The following is a 12803-nucleotide window of genomic DNA, read 5'->3' as shown; positions in this document are numbered from 1 at the left end:
ATCTCCTCCTACCACTGCTTGCTTGTCCCAACAACGCACCCCCCCCACCCCCCAAACCAGCTTATATTTCACCCCCTTCCTTATTTTTACTTAGTTCAGTTGAAGGGTCATGAGGACTTGAAACGTCAATTTTGCTCTTCTCCGCCGATGCTGCCAGACCTGCTGAGTTTTTCCAGGTATTTCTGTTTTTGTTTTGGATTTCCAGCATCTGCAGTTTTTTGTTTTTATTAATAAATGCTGGCATTGCTAGTGACACCACATCCCATGAAAGGAATTGTCATTGACATATTAAAATTGCTTTATGGCCTCTCCCTCCCTTTGAATCTTTTCTCTGTAACTTAGCAATCTCTGTCAGGTCAACCAACCTTTGTGAATTAAGCAGAATAAAATCTCTGCTAACCTCCCTGTGCCTTTTAAAAAAAATTAGTGCTGTTTTTCCTCACTTCAAACCTATTGAGCGATTGCATGGGACCTAGAGATGTCATTCTGGTCCAACAAGGGTGTCCTAAGAAAAATGGTTGTGGGAGATTAGAAGAAATTGGTTTTCAGCTGTACCTGACATTATGGTTCTTATGCTAACACACCATGTCCCCAAAAGTTATGGATCTCCAAATTAACACAGGCATTGGATTAAAACACCATGGATATAGGTTTACATTTTTTTTGCAATTTTGAACATCAACCTGAGTAAGGTATCACTGCTTGAGTTCTGCTGATTGGTATTTCATCAGTCAAGGCATTGAATATTTTAAACATTTTTCAGTAACATTGTTTTGGGTGTCCAGCAAACATATTAGAAGTTTTTTGATAGGACACTCAAAAACTAGATGGATGAAAATCCTAACAAAGTGTCTGATCTGTGCCACAAGACATCAGTGCTGGTTACTATTAACATTTTGCACGATATCGAATAATTGAAAGCAAACTTTATCAGAATCTGGATGCTGTATCTTTTTAGTAATTTGCTCATATGATTAACAGTTGCCCTATTTGAAGTAAAAAGCTCACTAAATTAACTGCAGTTGCATGGTGTAATGTCATTCTCTTTGGATGTATGAAAGATTAAACATAGACCAGATTTTTACTGGCTAGCCCCACTAAAATCATTGTTAGAGTGCAATGGAAATAATCAGCTGAAATAATTAAACGTGTTTGTGGAAATATAATGAGCAAAGTATGTAATTATTATTTAATCTTTTCATGAAAACTATTTAGAAAATGACCCATCCTGAATTAGACTCGAATAGTGAGTTGCTCTTCCAGAGAGCTGGCACAGAAATGAGGGGTCGAATGATGGCCTCCTTTGCTGTCACCATTCTTTGATTCTATGAATTGTGATTTATGCAACATTAGTTTCACTCATAAGAAATCCTTTGCCTCCAAATGCTAGAATAAACAACTGATTTGAAAACCATCTGGTTCTAACTGGTTCCTTCTTTTCATGACTCATAATCTGGTTTAAAATAGATTATTGTTTTTGATGTTTTTATAGATGGGTTTTTCAGAAAACAGAAGCACTCTAACAGTATTACCATTATGATGTACAAAGGGTAATCTAATAATGTTTCAAATATATAGGCATGTGATCACAGCTCGCTCAATCCATTTAGCACACATTTCAAACTCATCTGCAGAGGCTTCAAACATATATTTTTTCAGCAATGACTTGTGAAAATAAACCACTTTTACTTTGGATCTTGCCCCCCTTTTAATTTCTCCATTGAAAGCAACTGTTTGAACTTGAAAATTATACCTGGAAATATAATCTGGATAGTTACAAGCAATTGTCTTAAATGCATGGAAATATTAACTAATATGGAAATTATTTAAAAGGAATTGCAATACAATTTCTTTTTGAATATTTTAATGAAATACAAAGTACAGTGGTGGCAGTACTATATATTTTGGGTGAAAACACAACGTTGCATCATATATCAGGATATACACTTGCACCTGCTGTTTCCCACACATTGAAATCCCACATCTAACTTTAGTCATTTGGTAGTACAGAACTTGAGTATTGCTGAAGAAAGATACATGTCTAAGCTTTCATTTTGCACTAATCAAGATTACCAATACAAGAGGAAAACAACAATTTATACTGTATGTGAAGAGAGTGCCGATTGGTTGGCAAGTGGCATTGCCATGGAGAATGCTCCAGTGATGGTGACTCACATTTAACTGCTAAGCACGGTTTGAAATTTAAACCAGGTAGCATGACCCTGATAGGTCAAGGCATTGCCCTGAGGAATGAGTCAGCAAATGCCTTTCACTTATTTTGTTTAGCTGATACAGGCACAATGTATGTACATGTTCTTTCTGTCTGCAAAGAACAGGGCCCTGTGTATTAATATATGTAGCTTCCAATACATGCAAATGCAAGCCCAACTGACGATCATAGATTGGTTGTCAGTGTAATACTTAGCACACTGAAGATTATTTAGCAAATGTTGTCCAATCGGGAGACCACATCTAATGTTAGATACTGTATTTTGAGTTTTGCAAGCACAGGCTCGTTAGGTACAGTCTGTATCCTGCCCGTTGTCAACAGCTGCTGTTCGTATTTCACATAAACTTCTACTCTACTTTGTCTAGCCCTATCAACATATCCTTGTATTTCTTTCTCTATCATGTACTTAATTAGCTTTCCCTTTAAAATCACCCATGTTATTTGCATCAACCATCCCATGTGGTAGCAAATTCCACATTCTAACCCCTTTCTGGGTGAATAATTTTCTCCTGAATTTTTTTTTTGGATTCATCGAACAGTACTAGAAGGGACCTGTGGATGGGTCTACAGCTTAGTCAAAACGAAAATGCTCAGAAGATAGTGAGTATAAGATAATGATCACGAAGATGAATTACAAATTTTAAGTTTTAAACTTTAAATGCTTTTGAAATACTATTATGTCCACCATAGTTTTCGTGGTGTTTCATAAATATCATTGCTATTCCAAGCAAACGTTACAAATTTTGATTAATCTGTGTAAAGTTCCTAAATACAGAATGTATTCTTGTGATGTACTGCACACAGCTTATGATCCCAATACAGTCAATCAACCAGTGCATTACACTGTAGGATGTTTGCACACCAATGTTTGAATTTTCTTCAGCCATTGGGTATGCTACTACCTTCTGGCATACAGACTGTAGGCTGTAGAGTAAAATTAGTTTCTGATGAAAGGTCAGAGACCTGAAACACTAAATCAGTTTTGTACTCCACTGATGCTGCCAGACCTGCTGAGTATTTTTAGCATTGTCTGGTTTTTATTTCAGAAAATTTTATATTTTGTTGTTAAAATTATTGTCCATTAATGTGAATGGTTATTTCTGTATGAAACAGAATTGAAACTGGCAACTGTAGTTGTAGAGGAGACTATGTTTCTCTTACTTATAAAATATCAAAATTAGAAGTGACAATAATGTACTTAATGTTCTATAAAATGACACTGCTTTTATAAGGGACATGGGTAAACCCTTACTATGTATTCTATTAATAGTTTCTAACATCATTAGTCATTCTTCAGTATGAAGTACTGTTGCCCTCTTGTATGTTTGTTTCCTTAAGAACTGTTGTGCAGCCGAGTCATTAGGGCAGAGAAGGAGGCCATTTGGCCCAGTGAGTCTATAAGGCTCTCTGTAGAGCAATCAAATCTCCACATATATTGAATTTGGTACCTCTTCAACCAGTAAACTTAAAATAACAATTCTTTTTAAAAGATGTTAGAGGCAAACCAGTTTATTATTTATTAATCGTATCCTAAGAACATTCTGTGGCAGGGATTCCAAAGTACCTTTTTTCTTATCCTGCACAGACATCTGCTTCATAGGAACACAGAAATAGGAATAGGTCTTTCAGTCCCCACAAGCCTGCTCTATCATTCAATTAGATTGAGGCTGATGTACCTCAAATCCATTTATCCACACTTTGATTTGTAACCCTGGATACCCATACCCAATGAAATTTAATTGTGATGGAGGTGTGGACATGCCCAAATGATAATATTTCTGTAAAGCAAGCTTTGAGAATAAATGATAACTTTCATTGGCCCATATCTTCTAGTCAGTGGTGGAATAAGAGCCACTGGCCAAGTTTAAAACTGCCCCTTTTTTACGCTGGAGTCTTAGGATCTTCTTGACCTGGATCCAGTTTGGTTTCCCAAGACTGAGGAGACCCAGTGGCGATGCACAACGACAGCAGAGCCATGCCCCCCTTTTTCCATCATGAATTGAAAACACGTCCCTTGAGGTTTGTCTTCAGTTCATTGACTTGCATGGTTTTTAAATGTCCCTGTAACACCCCCTGACACTGCTTAGCATCCCCTACAACTTTGCTCACCTACTACCCCGCACCCTGATACTGCTCACACCCCCTACACAGCTCACCCTCTGTACCCTCTGACACAGCTCACCCCCACATTGCTCACCTCCCCCCAACCATGCTCACCCCGCACCATCAACTATGCTCAACCTCCTGTGCACCCACGACAATGCGCACCAACCAGCCCCCCCAAAAATGCTCAATCCCCTCCTTGACCATGCTCATCCTCGCTCTCCTGACAACCCTGATTCTGTTCCAACATCAGCCTAACTAAGGAGACAGGGATTCTGGGAAGGGGTGAGCATAGTTGTGGTTGAGGGCTGAGCAGCATCGGAAGAGGGTTGAGGTGTTTCTGGGTTGGGGGAGGAAGGAGGTTGAACAGTGTCGGGAGGCAGGGTGAGCAGTGTTAGGAGAGAGGACGAGCAATATTAGGAGGGGGATTAAGCGGTATTGGATGAGGGAGTGAGCAGTGTCAGGCAGGTTATGAGCAGTATCAGAAGACAGGGTGAGCATTGTCGGGAGGGGGGCTGAGCAGTGTCTGGATGGGTCTGAGCATGTCAGGGGAATGGGGTCTGAGCAGTATCAGGAGGGATTGAGGAATGTTGGGGAGGGCGCAGTGGCAAGCCTTGGGGTGAGCAGTGTCAGGAGCTGGGATCAGCTATGTCTGGGTTGTCATTGTGCTAGAGTGCTTTGACACTCCACCTGATGTACTTAAAGCCTGCTCAAGAGCATAGCACTAAGGAAATCAGTGTAAAAAGCAGGGTAAGTATGGGGCAAGCTGTCCAAATTTGCCGGCTTACAGGTCCTGGGGACCATCAGTGAGAGCTCCCACGGAGCCATTTCTGAGATATTGGGAGTTCCTGGTTCCAGTGTAAATCAGCTTCCCAGAACTTCAAATGTCATTGCAACCCTCAGAAACAGTGATCATCTCCATATTGCTGCAGTTGGGATCCAAAGATCTGGACCATTGTGTACAGGACTTTTGCACATAGGGAACCATGGAATTCTTCCTTGCCTGGTTGCTCTCCACCAGGTGGTGGTGCCTGATATAGTCTAGTGCTGAAGACCTTGAGATTAATACTTCAAAGGAGACAAGTGTTGCTTCTATTTTCCAGATTTATTTTTGAGCTTGTAGCAATATTGTGTTTTTCTCGGAGTTCATATTTCCCTATAGACCTCTGCTTGTAGTTTGGGAGCTTTACATTTTGATGATGTTTGTTTGTTAAGTCTGAATCTATTTTACAATTCGGTACTCCTGTGGGGCAAAGATCATCATTGCTTTAGCAGGTTCAGTGTTCTGGAAACCTTGGACATTGAACCTATAATCTTTAGAATTTGAAAAGTAATATTTGACGATCAGTGGTTTTGTATCTCTATCAGATATTTTGTCTCATAGTTTAGCCATGTTTTATTTATTTCGTTTTACAGTTAAGCTCCACATATTTCTCTGTGAAATGAAGGACGTGCATCCATACATTATATATCATATTTTCTTTTTTGTTCTGAATTTTCTCCTGAAGCTATTTGCACTGCATTGAAATAACTCGGTGTAGACCAGGAGTTGAACAACAGAGCATCCTTGTTTTTATGCCTCAAAACCACTTTGAAATATTTGAGCCAATGGAAGTGTTATGACATGGCAGGTGATGTGTGCCACAAGGGAAACTTGCCCACGCTATCACAACAATTTTGTAATTTGTATTTATTATGAGAAGATTTATGCAGTGAATTCAGAAGTAATGTGTCCACTAGCGCCTTTAGAGATTTAAAAAATTAAATTAAAATGTTTATTAACAAAAGAAATTTCAAGCACATACATAGGATTATAGTTAATACTGTAACAACTCCCAAAATTCCTAACTAGCCTGACTTCCAACTACACACCCTCTTTAAGGCAACAGTCCAAAATACATTTTAAATTTAAATAGACAATTCAGCAAATTTACCACAGCACCCTCACAACAGTGGAATTCTAAAGGCCTTTCTCTAATTTTGGTTACTGGACACAGCAGACTTCTGCAAAAGTGGCTAGAGGCTTTTTTCCCAAGGCTGTTTTACACAGTTGTTTTAGATCTTACATGACCCCCCAACATAACCCTCTATCCTTTTTTATATATGTTTCCTTCTCTTTAATCTATAAATTCCATTGTTTTATGTATCTTTGGAAATTTACTTTTCCCATAATATAAAAATCTTTCATGTTGCAAATATGGTCAATACCTTTGGGAAAAATAAACATACTGTTTGGCCTTGCTTATCTTGTTAGTTGTAAACATATCATCCCTTTGAAACTTAAACAACCCCTTCACTTAACTAAAAATGCAAATTACCTTCACATCTTACATGCTGTCCTCATCCATGTTTGCTCATTTGCATTTCAAATGCCTAACTTTTGATAATTTCAACGTTACAGCCTATCTGACTCCAATTCAATTAAATCACAGACAGAACCATACACATTCACACTCATAAACCCTCTTTACAATAAACCACAATGAAAAAAATGGTAGTTTTATGACACAAGAACTCTGCACTCACTGTAGAAAATCACATAGGCATCAATCCAGAACTCGAGCATGTCACAAGTGTCCCTTCACTGCAAATGTTACATGTAATTTTAATATTGCTGATACTAAACAAGTAAAACTGCAGCTGTGGTATATCACATTTATCCAAAATTTGTGTTTTGTAGTAGTGGTAAATTGACAATGATTATTGAAGTTTTTCTTTGCCATATTGTATTGGTTTGAAGGTTAATAAACCCGGTGGCTGACATTTGTTCTTTTTGGTGAAGTAATTTAATTCTAAATGCGGATATCATTTTTTAAGAGAAACCTTCCCACGCAATAAGTTTCATTAACTGGACAAAGCACAGTGATGTAGTGCAATTTCATTTGCAAATGGAAACTGCAGGGCAAATTATCTTGTCTGTACACTTAATTGAATGCAGTACTAAATCTCACAATCAGTAAGATCGATCAGAGTTTCTCCCATCTTGCTCTTGCCATTCTGTGCCCACAAAGACTGTATTCCACCTCTGCAACTTACCTAAATGAGCTATTCAAAGTGTCATAATTAAAATAAAGTAGATTCTTAAAAAATAGCATTTAACATATACTGTCAGCCACCACTCATTAATTGTGAAATAAAACAAGTCTTCAAAAATAAGTCCAGGAGGTCATATGGAATAAAATACCTGTTAATAAAAACACTTGGCTTCTGTATGTCAGGAACTGGTCTAGCTCTCTCTTGAAGGCATGCAGAGAATCTGAATCCTCCACATCAGCCTATGATACATTCCTGTGGCTCGCAATTCTCTCAAAAACAAGAACCACCTAATTGTCTAGCCTATCTGACTCTTATACAGATTAAACTTGTATCCCCAGCCATCCACAACCTATTTATAGCTGGGATAATTCATCAGTAAGGCAAAATTCCAGTCTTTCATTATTTTATAAATCTATTGAGCCACTCCTAAATCTACAGCTCCAAAGGAAATAGATAGATCATATAAGCTAGGATTTATTCTTTTTGCACTCTGGATCTTTTCCAAGGTCACTATATCACCCACCATGGGAGGGAAGCAAAGCTGGGTACTGTATTCTAGATATGGTCTGACCAAACTTGTACCCTGGTCATCCACAATCTATTTATAGCTGGGATAATTCATCAGTAAGGCAAAATTCCAGTCTTTCATTATTTTATAAATCTCTATTGAGCCACTGCTAAATCTACAGCTTTAAAGTAAATAGATAGATCGTATAAGCTAGGATTTATTCTTTTAGCTCTCTGGATCTTTTCCAAGGTCACTATATCACTCACCATGGGAGGGAAGCACTGTACTCTAGACACAGTCTGACCAATCACCTGTGTGGTGTCAAAGTTCTGTCCTTTGATTTATACTGAGTGGTTCTATTGATAAAGCCTAATTCCTTTAGTTTTAGCTATTAGTTAGCTCTACATTAGTACAAAGTACTACCAAGATCTTTGACTCAAAGATGGCAAGAGTCTCCTTGAAGACATGGACCGTTTCACCACCTGCTGGAAAGACCACTTTGCAGAACTACTCAGTCAGAGTGCCATGGTGGACATGTACCCATTGGAGAACCTCCCACAACATGCAATCAGAAGTGAGCTAAACCAGTGCTTCCCAAACTGTTTTCCAATGCGACCCCATCTTAACAAATGAAAATTAATGTGACCACCCCCCCGACACCAACAAAAGCAAAACAGCAATAAAGCATCCTAGTAACATATAGTATGTAATCATTAAATTGTGTTTCATAAATCAACATACAATACATGATATAAACATGAACATCTGTGTTGTAAAGTACTTTGTAAAAATGTTATTTTGTGTATTCATTTAGGTTTCTGCCAAGCTCTCCTTATTCCTTAGTGATTGGAAGGTTAGTGAAACCCCTCTTCTCTCCCTGCCCCCCACACACATTGTAATCAGCCCCTCTCCCCAAACTACACATCCCAGTTCCAGTGCAGCCCCTTTTCCCAATGCTTCTCACCACTCTTGTCAGCCCCATACATATGCATGCACACACACATGCGCGTACGCCCCTCTTCCCAACCCTCCTCCCCAACTCACTCACTCAGCAGCCCTTCTTCCCAAACCCCTCCCCTACTCGCTCACAGCAGCCCCTCTTCTCAACTTCCCTTCCCCTAGCCATTCATTCAGCAGCCCCTCTTCCTTAAACTCCTAACCACCCCCCCCCCAACTCAAGCACTCACTCAGCAGCTCCTTTTACAAGCCCCTCCCTCTCCCAACTCAATGACTCACTCAGCAGCCCTTCTTCTCCAACCCCTCCCCCACCCACTCACCATCCTGACTTGGAAATATATCGCCGTTCCTTCACTGTTGCTGCGTCAAAATCCTGGAACTCCCTGCCTGATAGCGCTGTGGATGTACCTACACCACATGGACTGCAGTGGTTCATGAAGGCAGCCTTACCACCACCTTCTCGAGGGCAATTCGGGATGGGCATAAATGCTGGCCTAGCCAACGATTGCCCACATCCAGTAAATTGATTTTTAAAAAAAACCCTCACAGCAGTTCCTCTTCCCAACTTCTCTTCCCCACAACCTGCTCATCCAGCAGCCCCTATTCATTAACTTCCTCTCCCCCACTCAATCATTCACTCAGCAGCTCCTTTCACAATTTCCTCCCACCCTCAACTCACTCAACTCATTCAGCAGCTTCTCTTCCCAGCCACTCTCCCCTCACTCATGAACTCATTCACTCACTCACTCAGCAGCCCCTCTTCCCAACCACTCTCATCCCCACACGCACTCATCGGCTCCTCTCACCCTTTTGTCCTTTTGGTCCAGTTGGTGGTGCCTGCAAAGTAGAGTTGTCAGCTCGGAGTACGGAGCCTATAGAACAGGAGCAGAACCATAGTATAGATTGAAGCCTCCACTCACCATCTTGGCTCAGCCCTGTGACTTTCCAGTTTTTCTCCCACTCATTCAGTAATTGATTTATGCTTGTTGATCTCCGTCTGTACCAAGTCAGTGCACAGATGTTCTGGGCCCCCTTGCTAAAAGTAGTTTCTGATGTTAAAGGGCACTTTGGTTTCACTGTCCACCCCTTGCTGTTCAGCATCAATCCAGTAGGCCTAGGGCTCTCCAACCATAGTCACCAGACTTGCAGTCTCCTCTCCACAGTCACCTTTGCTGCCTTGGTGGATGGGGAACTCATGACCCCCAATGTGACTTCTGGGACCAACAGTTTGACCCTACCCTGAGCTATATAGCGATCCAACTCTCGATGAATTGATAATTGCCATCAAAAGAAAGCAAAGCTTCTGGTCTTGACAATATCCCCGCGGAAGTTATAAAACATGAAAGGGACATATTGAACTCTTGGATACAGGCCCAATTTGTGAAGCTCTGTCAGAATGAAGAAATTCCAAGCAACCTTAGAGATACCTTGATGATCACAGTCTTCAAAAAAGGAGGGATGTCGAACTGTAGCAACTGCAGGGACATGGCATTGCTCTCGACTGTAGGTTGCTTTTTAATTGCCTCTTGCGAATTGCAGAGGAGGCCCTTTTGGAGTTCCAGTGTGACTTCCGATCCGCCAGCAGAACAATTGACATAATCTTCATAGCACGCCAACTTCAGGAAAAGTGCAGAGAGAAGAACACCCCTTTGTACATGGCTTTCTTTGACCCCATAAAAGCCTTTCAACTCAGTGAATTGAACTGTCTTTTGGAAGTGATGTGGATACTCAGCTAAGTTCACAACATCATCTGTCTTCTACATGACAATATGCAAATAACAATACCATACAATGGCTCCACTACAGACCCCTTCCCTGTCAGAACAGGTAACAAATGGTGCACCAACACTATTCTCAACCTTTCTTGCAGCAGTGCTGCAATGGACTGCTAACAGGCTTCTCCAATAATAACTTACTGCACCCTTGGTAAACTCTTCAACTTCAACCAGCCATAAACCACAACCAAGACAAAACCTCTTCTGTCATAGAACTACAGTATGCTGATAATACAAAGTTAGTGCTTACTTTGAAGAAGAATTACAACAGGTAGTCAAGTATTCATCAAAGCCCTAAGAGAGCATGAAACTTGTCCTGAACACCAAGAAGACCAATGTCCTCTACCAACCTACACCAACTGTATCAAGCCCAAAGCCTTCAATTGAGATTCATGGTGAAGTATTAGAAATTGTTCCTCACTTCCCATATCTTGGAAGCTATCTATTCCAAAAAAAAGCTGATATTGACGAGGAGATACACCACTGAATCCAATGTGCTGGCTCACCCATGGTAAATTAGGTATTTGATTTTTCAACTATCATGGCATCAGTCCCATTGATAAACTCAAAAGTCTGTTGGGTTGTGGTTCTCCCACGTTTTTCAACTGAAGCTTGGACAACTTAAAGATGTCATATTGAAGCCATGGAGGAGCATCAAGGCTGTCTTAGAAGGGTTTGCGAGTCAAGTGAGAAAATCAAGGGAACAAACACGAGCTTCCTTTAGAATGCAGACATGCCAAATATAAAGACCATGATCATCTTACATCAACTGAAATGGATGGAACATATCTGAATTCCTGATTGACTGCCCAAACAGGTGCTCCACTCAGAGCTACACCAGGGAATCCGTTCACATGGGAGCCAAAGGAACTGTTTCAAAGCGTTCATGAGGGTCTGCTCTATTAACATCAATGCAAGGAAAGCAGAATGTCCAATCGTAATCAAAATGGCGATCCATCATTCAAAAATGGTGTCAAAAAGTTCCAGTTGGCAAGAGCAGCCACTGAGAGCTGAGACAGAACGGTGAAAGAGATGGAAAACGTGGGCAGCTGCTGGAGCCACTCCTCTCTGGGCTGATGACCAATGTCTTCACTATGGGAGAGCCTGTAAGGCTAAGATAGGGCTCATAATCAGGATCTCAAACTTGAGACTAAGGTCGTAGTTTACCAGGCAGCAGTGATCTCTCCCTCTTATATGCTTCAGAGAGTTGGACAACCTACAGACACCTCAAAGAACTGGAGAGGTGTCACTAGCAGTGCCTTTGCAAGATTTTTCAAATACTGTGGCAAGAAAGACAGCAGTTCTCTCCCAAGCCAACATGCCCAATATTGAGGCACTAATCACTTAAAAACAGTTCCCCTGGGCAGGGCATCTTGTTTGTTTGCTTGACAGCAGACTCCTGAAGCAACATCTGTATTCTGAACTCAGCTATGGCAGGAGGCTCCCAGGAGAACAGCAAAAACGCTTCAGGGATGTCCTCAGCATCCTTGAAGAGGTCAAATACCCCCTCCAACTCATGGGATACCCTGGCTTGTGACCAATCAAAATGGAGAAAGCTCATTTGGGAAGGCACCAAGCACATCGAGAGACTTCAGGAACATGCCACTACAAAGTCAAGGCATTGGAGAGAGCACACAAACCTCTAAACAACTCATCTACTTGTCCCTTCAAGCACCAACCTGCCTTGCAATAAAGGTCATTGAATATTTTTATGGCTGAGTTAGATAGACACATAAGTGACTTGGATGAAGGTACCAAAGATACAGTTGCTAAAGTTGCTGAAGATACAAAGGTAGGTAGGAAAGTAAGCTGTGAAGAGGACATAAGGAGGCTACAAGGGGATATAGATAGATAAGTGAGTGGGCAAAGATCTGGCACATGAAGGAAAATGTGAAATTGTTTATTTTGGCAGGAAGAATAAAAAAGAAGCTTGTTATCTAAATGGTGAGAGGGTGCAGAAGGATCTAGGTGTCATAGTACATGAATCATAAAAGGTTAGTATGCAGGTACAGCAGATAATTAGGAAAGCTAATAGAATGTTATTGTTTATTAAGAGGGGAATTGAATACAGAAGTAGAGAGGTTATGCTTTACTTACACGGGGCATTGGTGAGACCACATCTGGAGTACTGTACTGTATTGGTAACCTTATTTCAGGAAAAATGTAAATGTATTGGAAACAGTTCAGAGAGGGT

The 12803-nt window shown here is 40.6% G+C and overlaps 1 protein-coding gene across 8 annotated transcripts in view; it reads left to right on the top strand.

Moving 5' to 3' along the window:
* The window catches only part of rngtt (RNA guanylyltransferase and 5'-phosphatase), a 399787-nt gene that overhangs the window by 236140 nt on the left and 150844 nt on the right, over nt 1–12803 (top strand). For 6 of the 8 annotated variants that reach the window (XR_005942954.1, XM_041187200.1, XM_041187205.1 and 3 more), the window contains one exon: nt 8692–8730. The exons of the other annotated variants lie outside the window; for them this stretch is intronic. Coding sequence is in view for 5 of the 6 variants with exons in the window: in XM_041187200.1 (XP_041043134.1) it covers nt 8692–8730 (39 nt within the window). In the remaining variant the exon portion in view is untranslated. The remainder of the gene's footprint in view (nt 1–8691; nt 8731–12803) is intronic. 8 annotated transcript variants of the gene reach the window in all.

This window comes from Carcharodon carcharias, chromosome 5, assembly GCF_017639515.1.
Source record: "Carcharodon carcharias isolate sCarCar2 chromosome 5, sCarCar2.pri, whole genome shotgun sequence".
Taxonomy (NCBI): domain Eukaryota; kingdom Metazoa; phylum Chordata; class Chondrichthyes; order Lamniformes; family Lamnidae; genus Carcharodon; species Carcharodon carcharias.
This window is presented reverse-complemented; position numbering and strand designations above follow the sequence as displayed.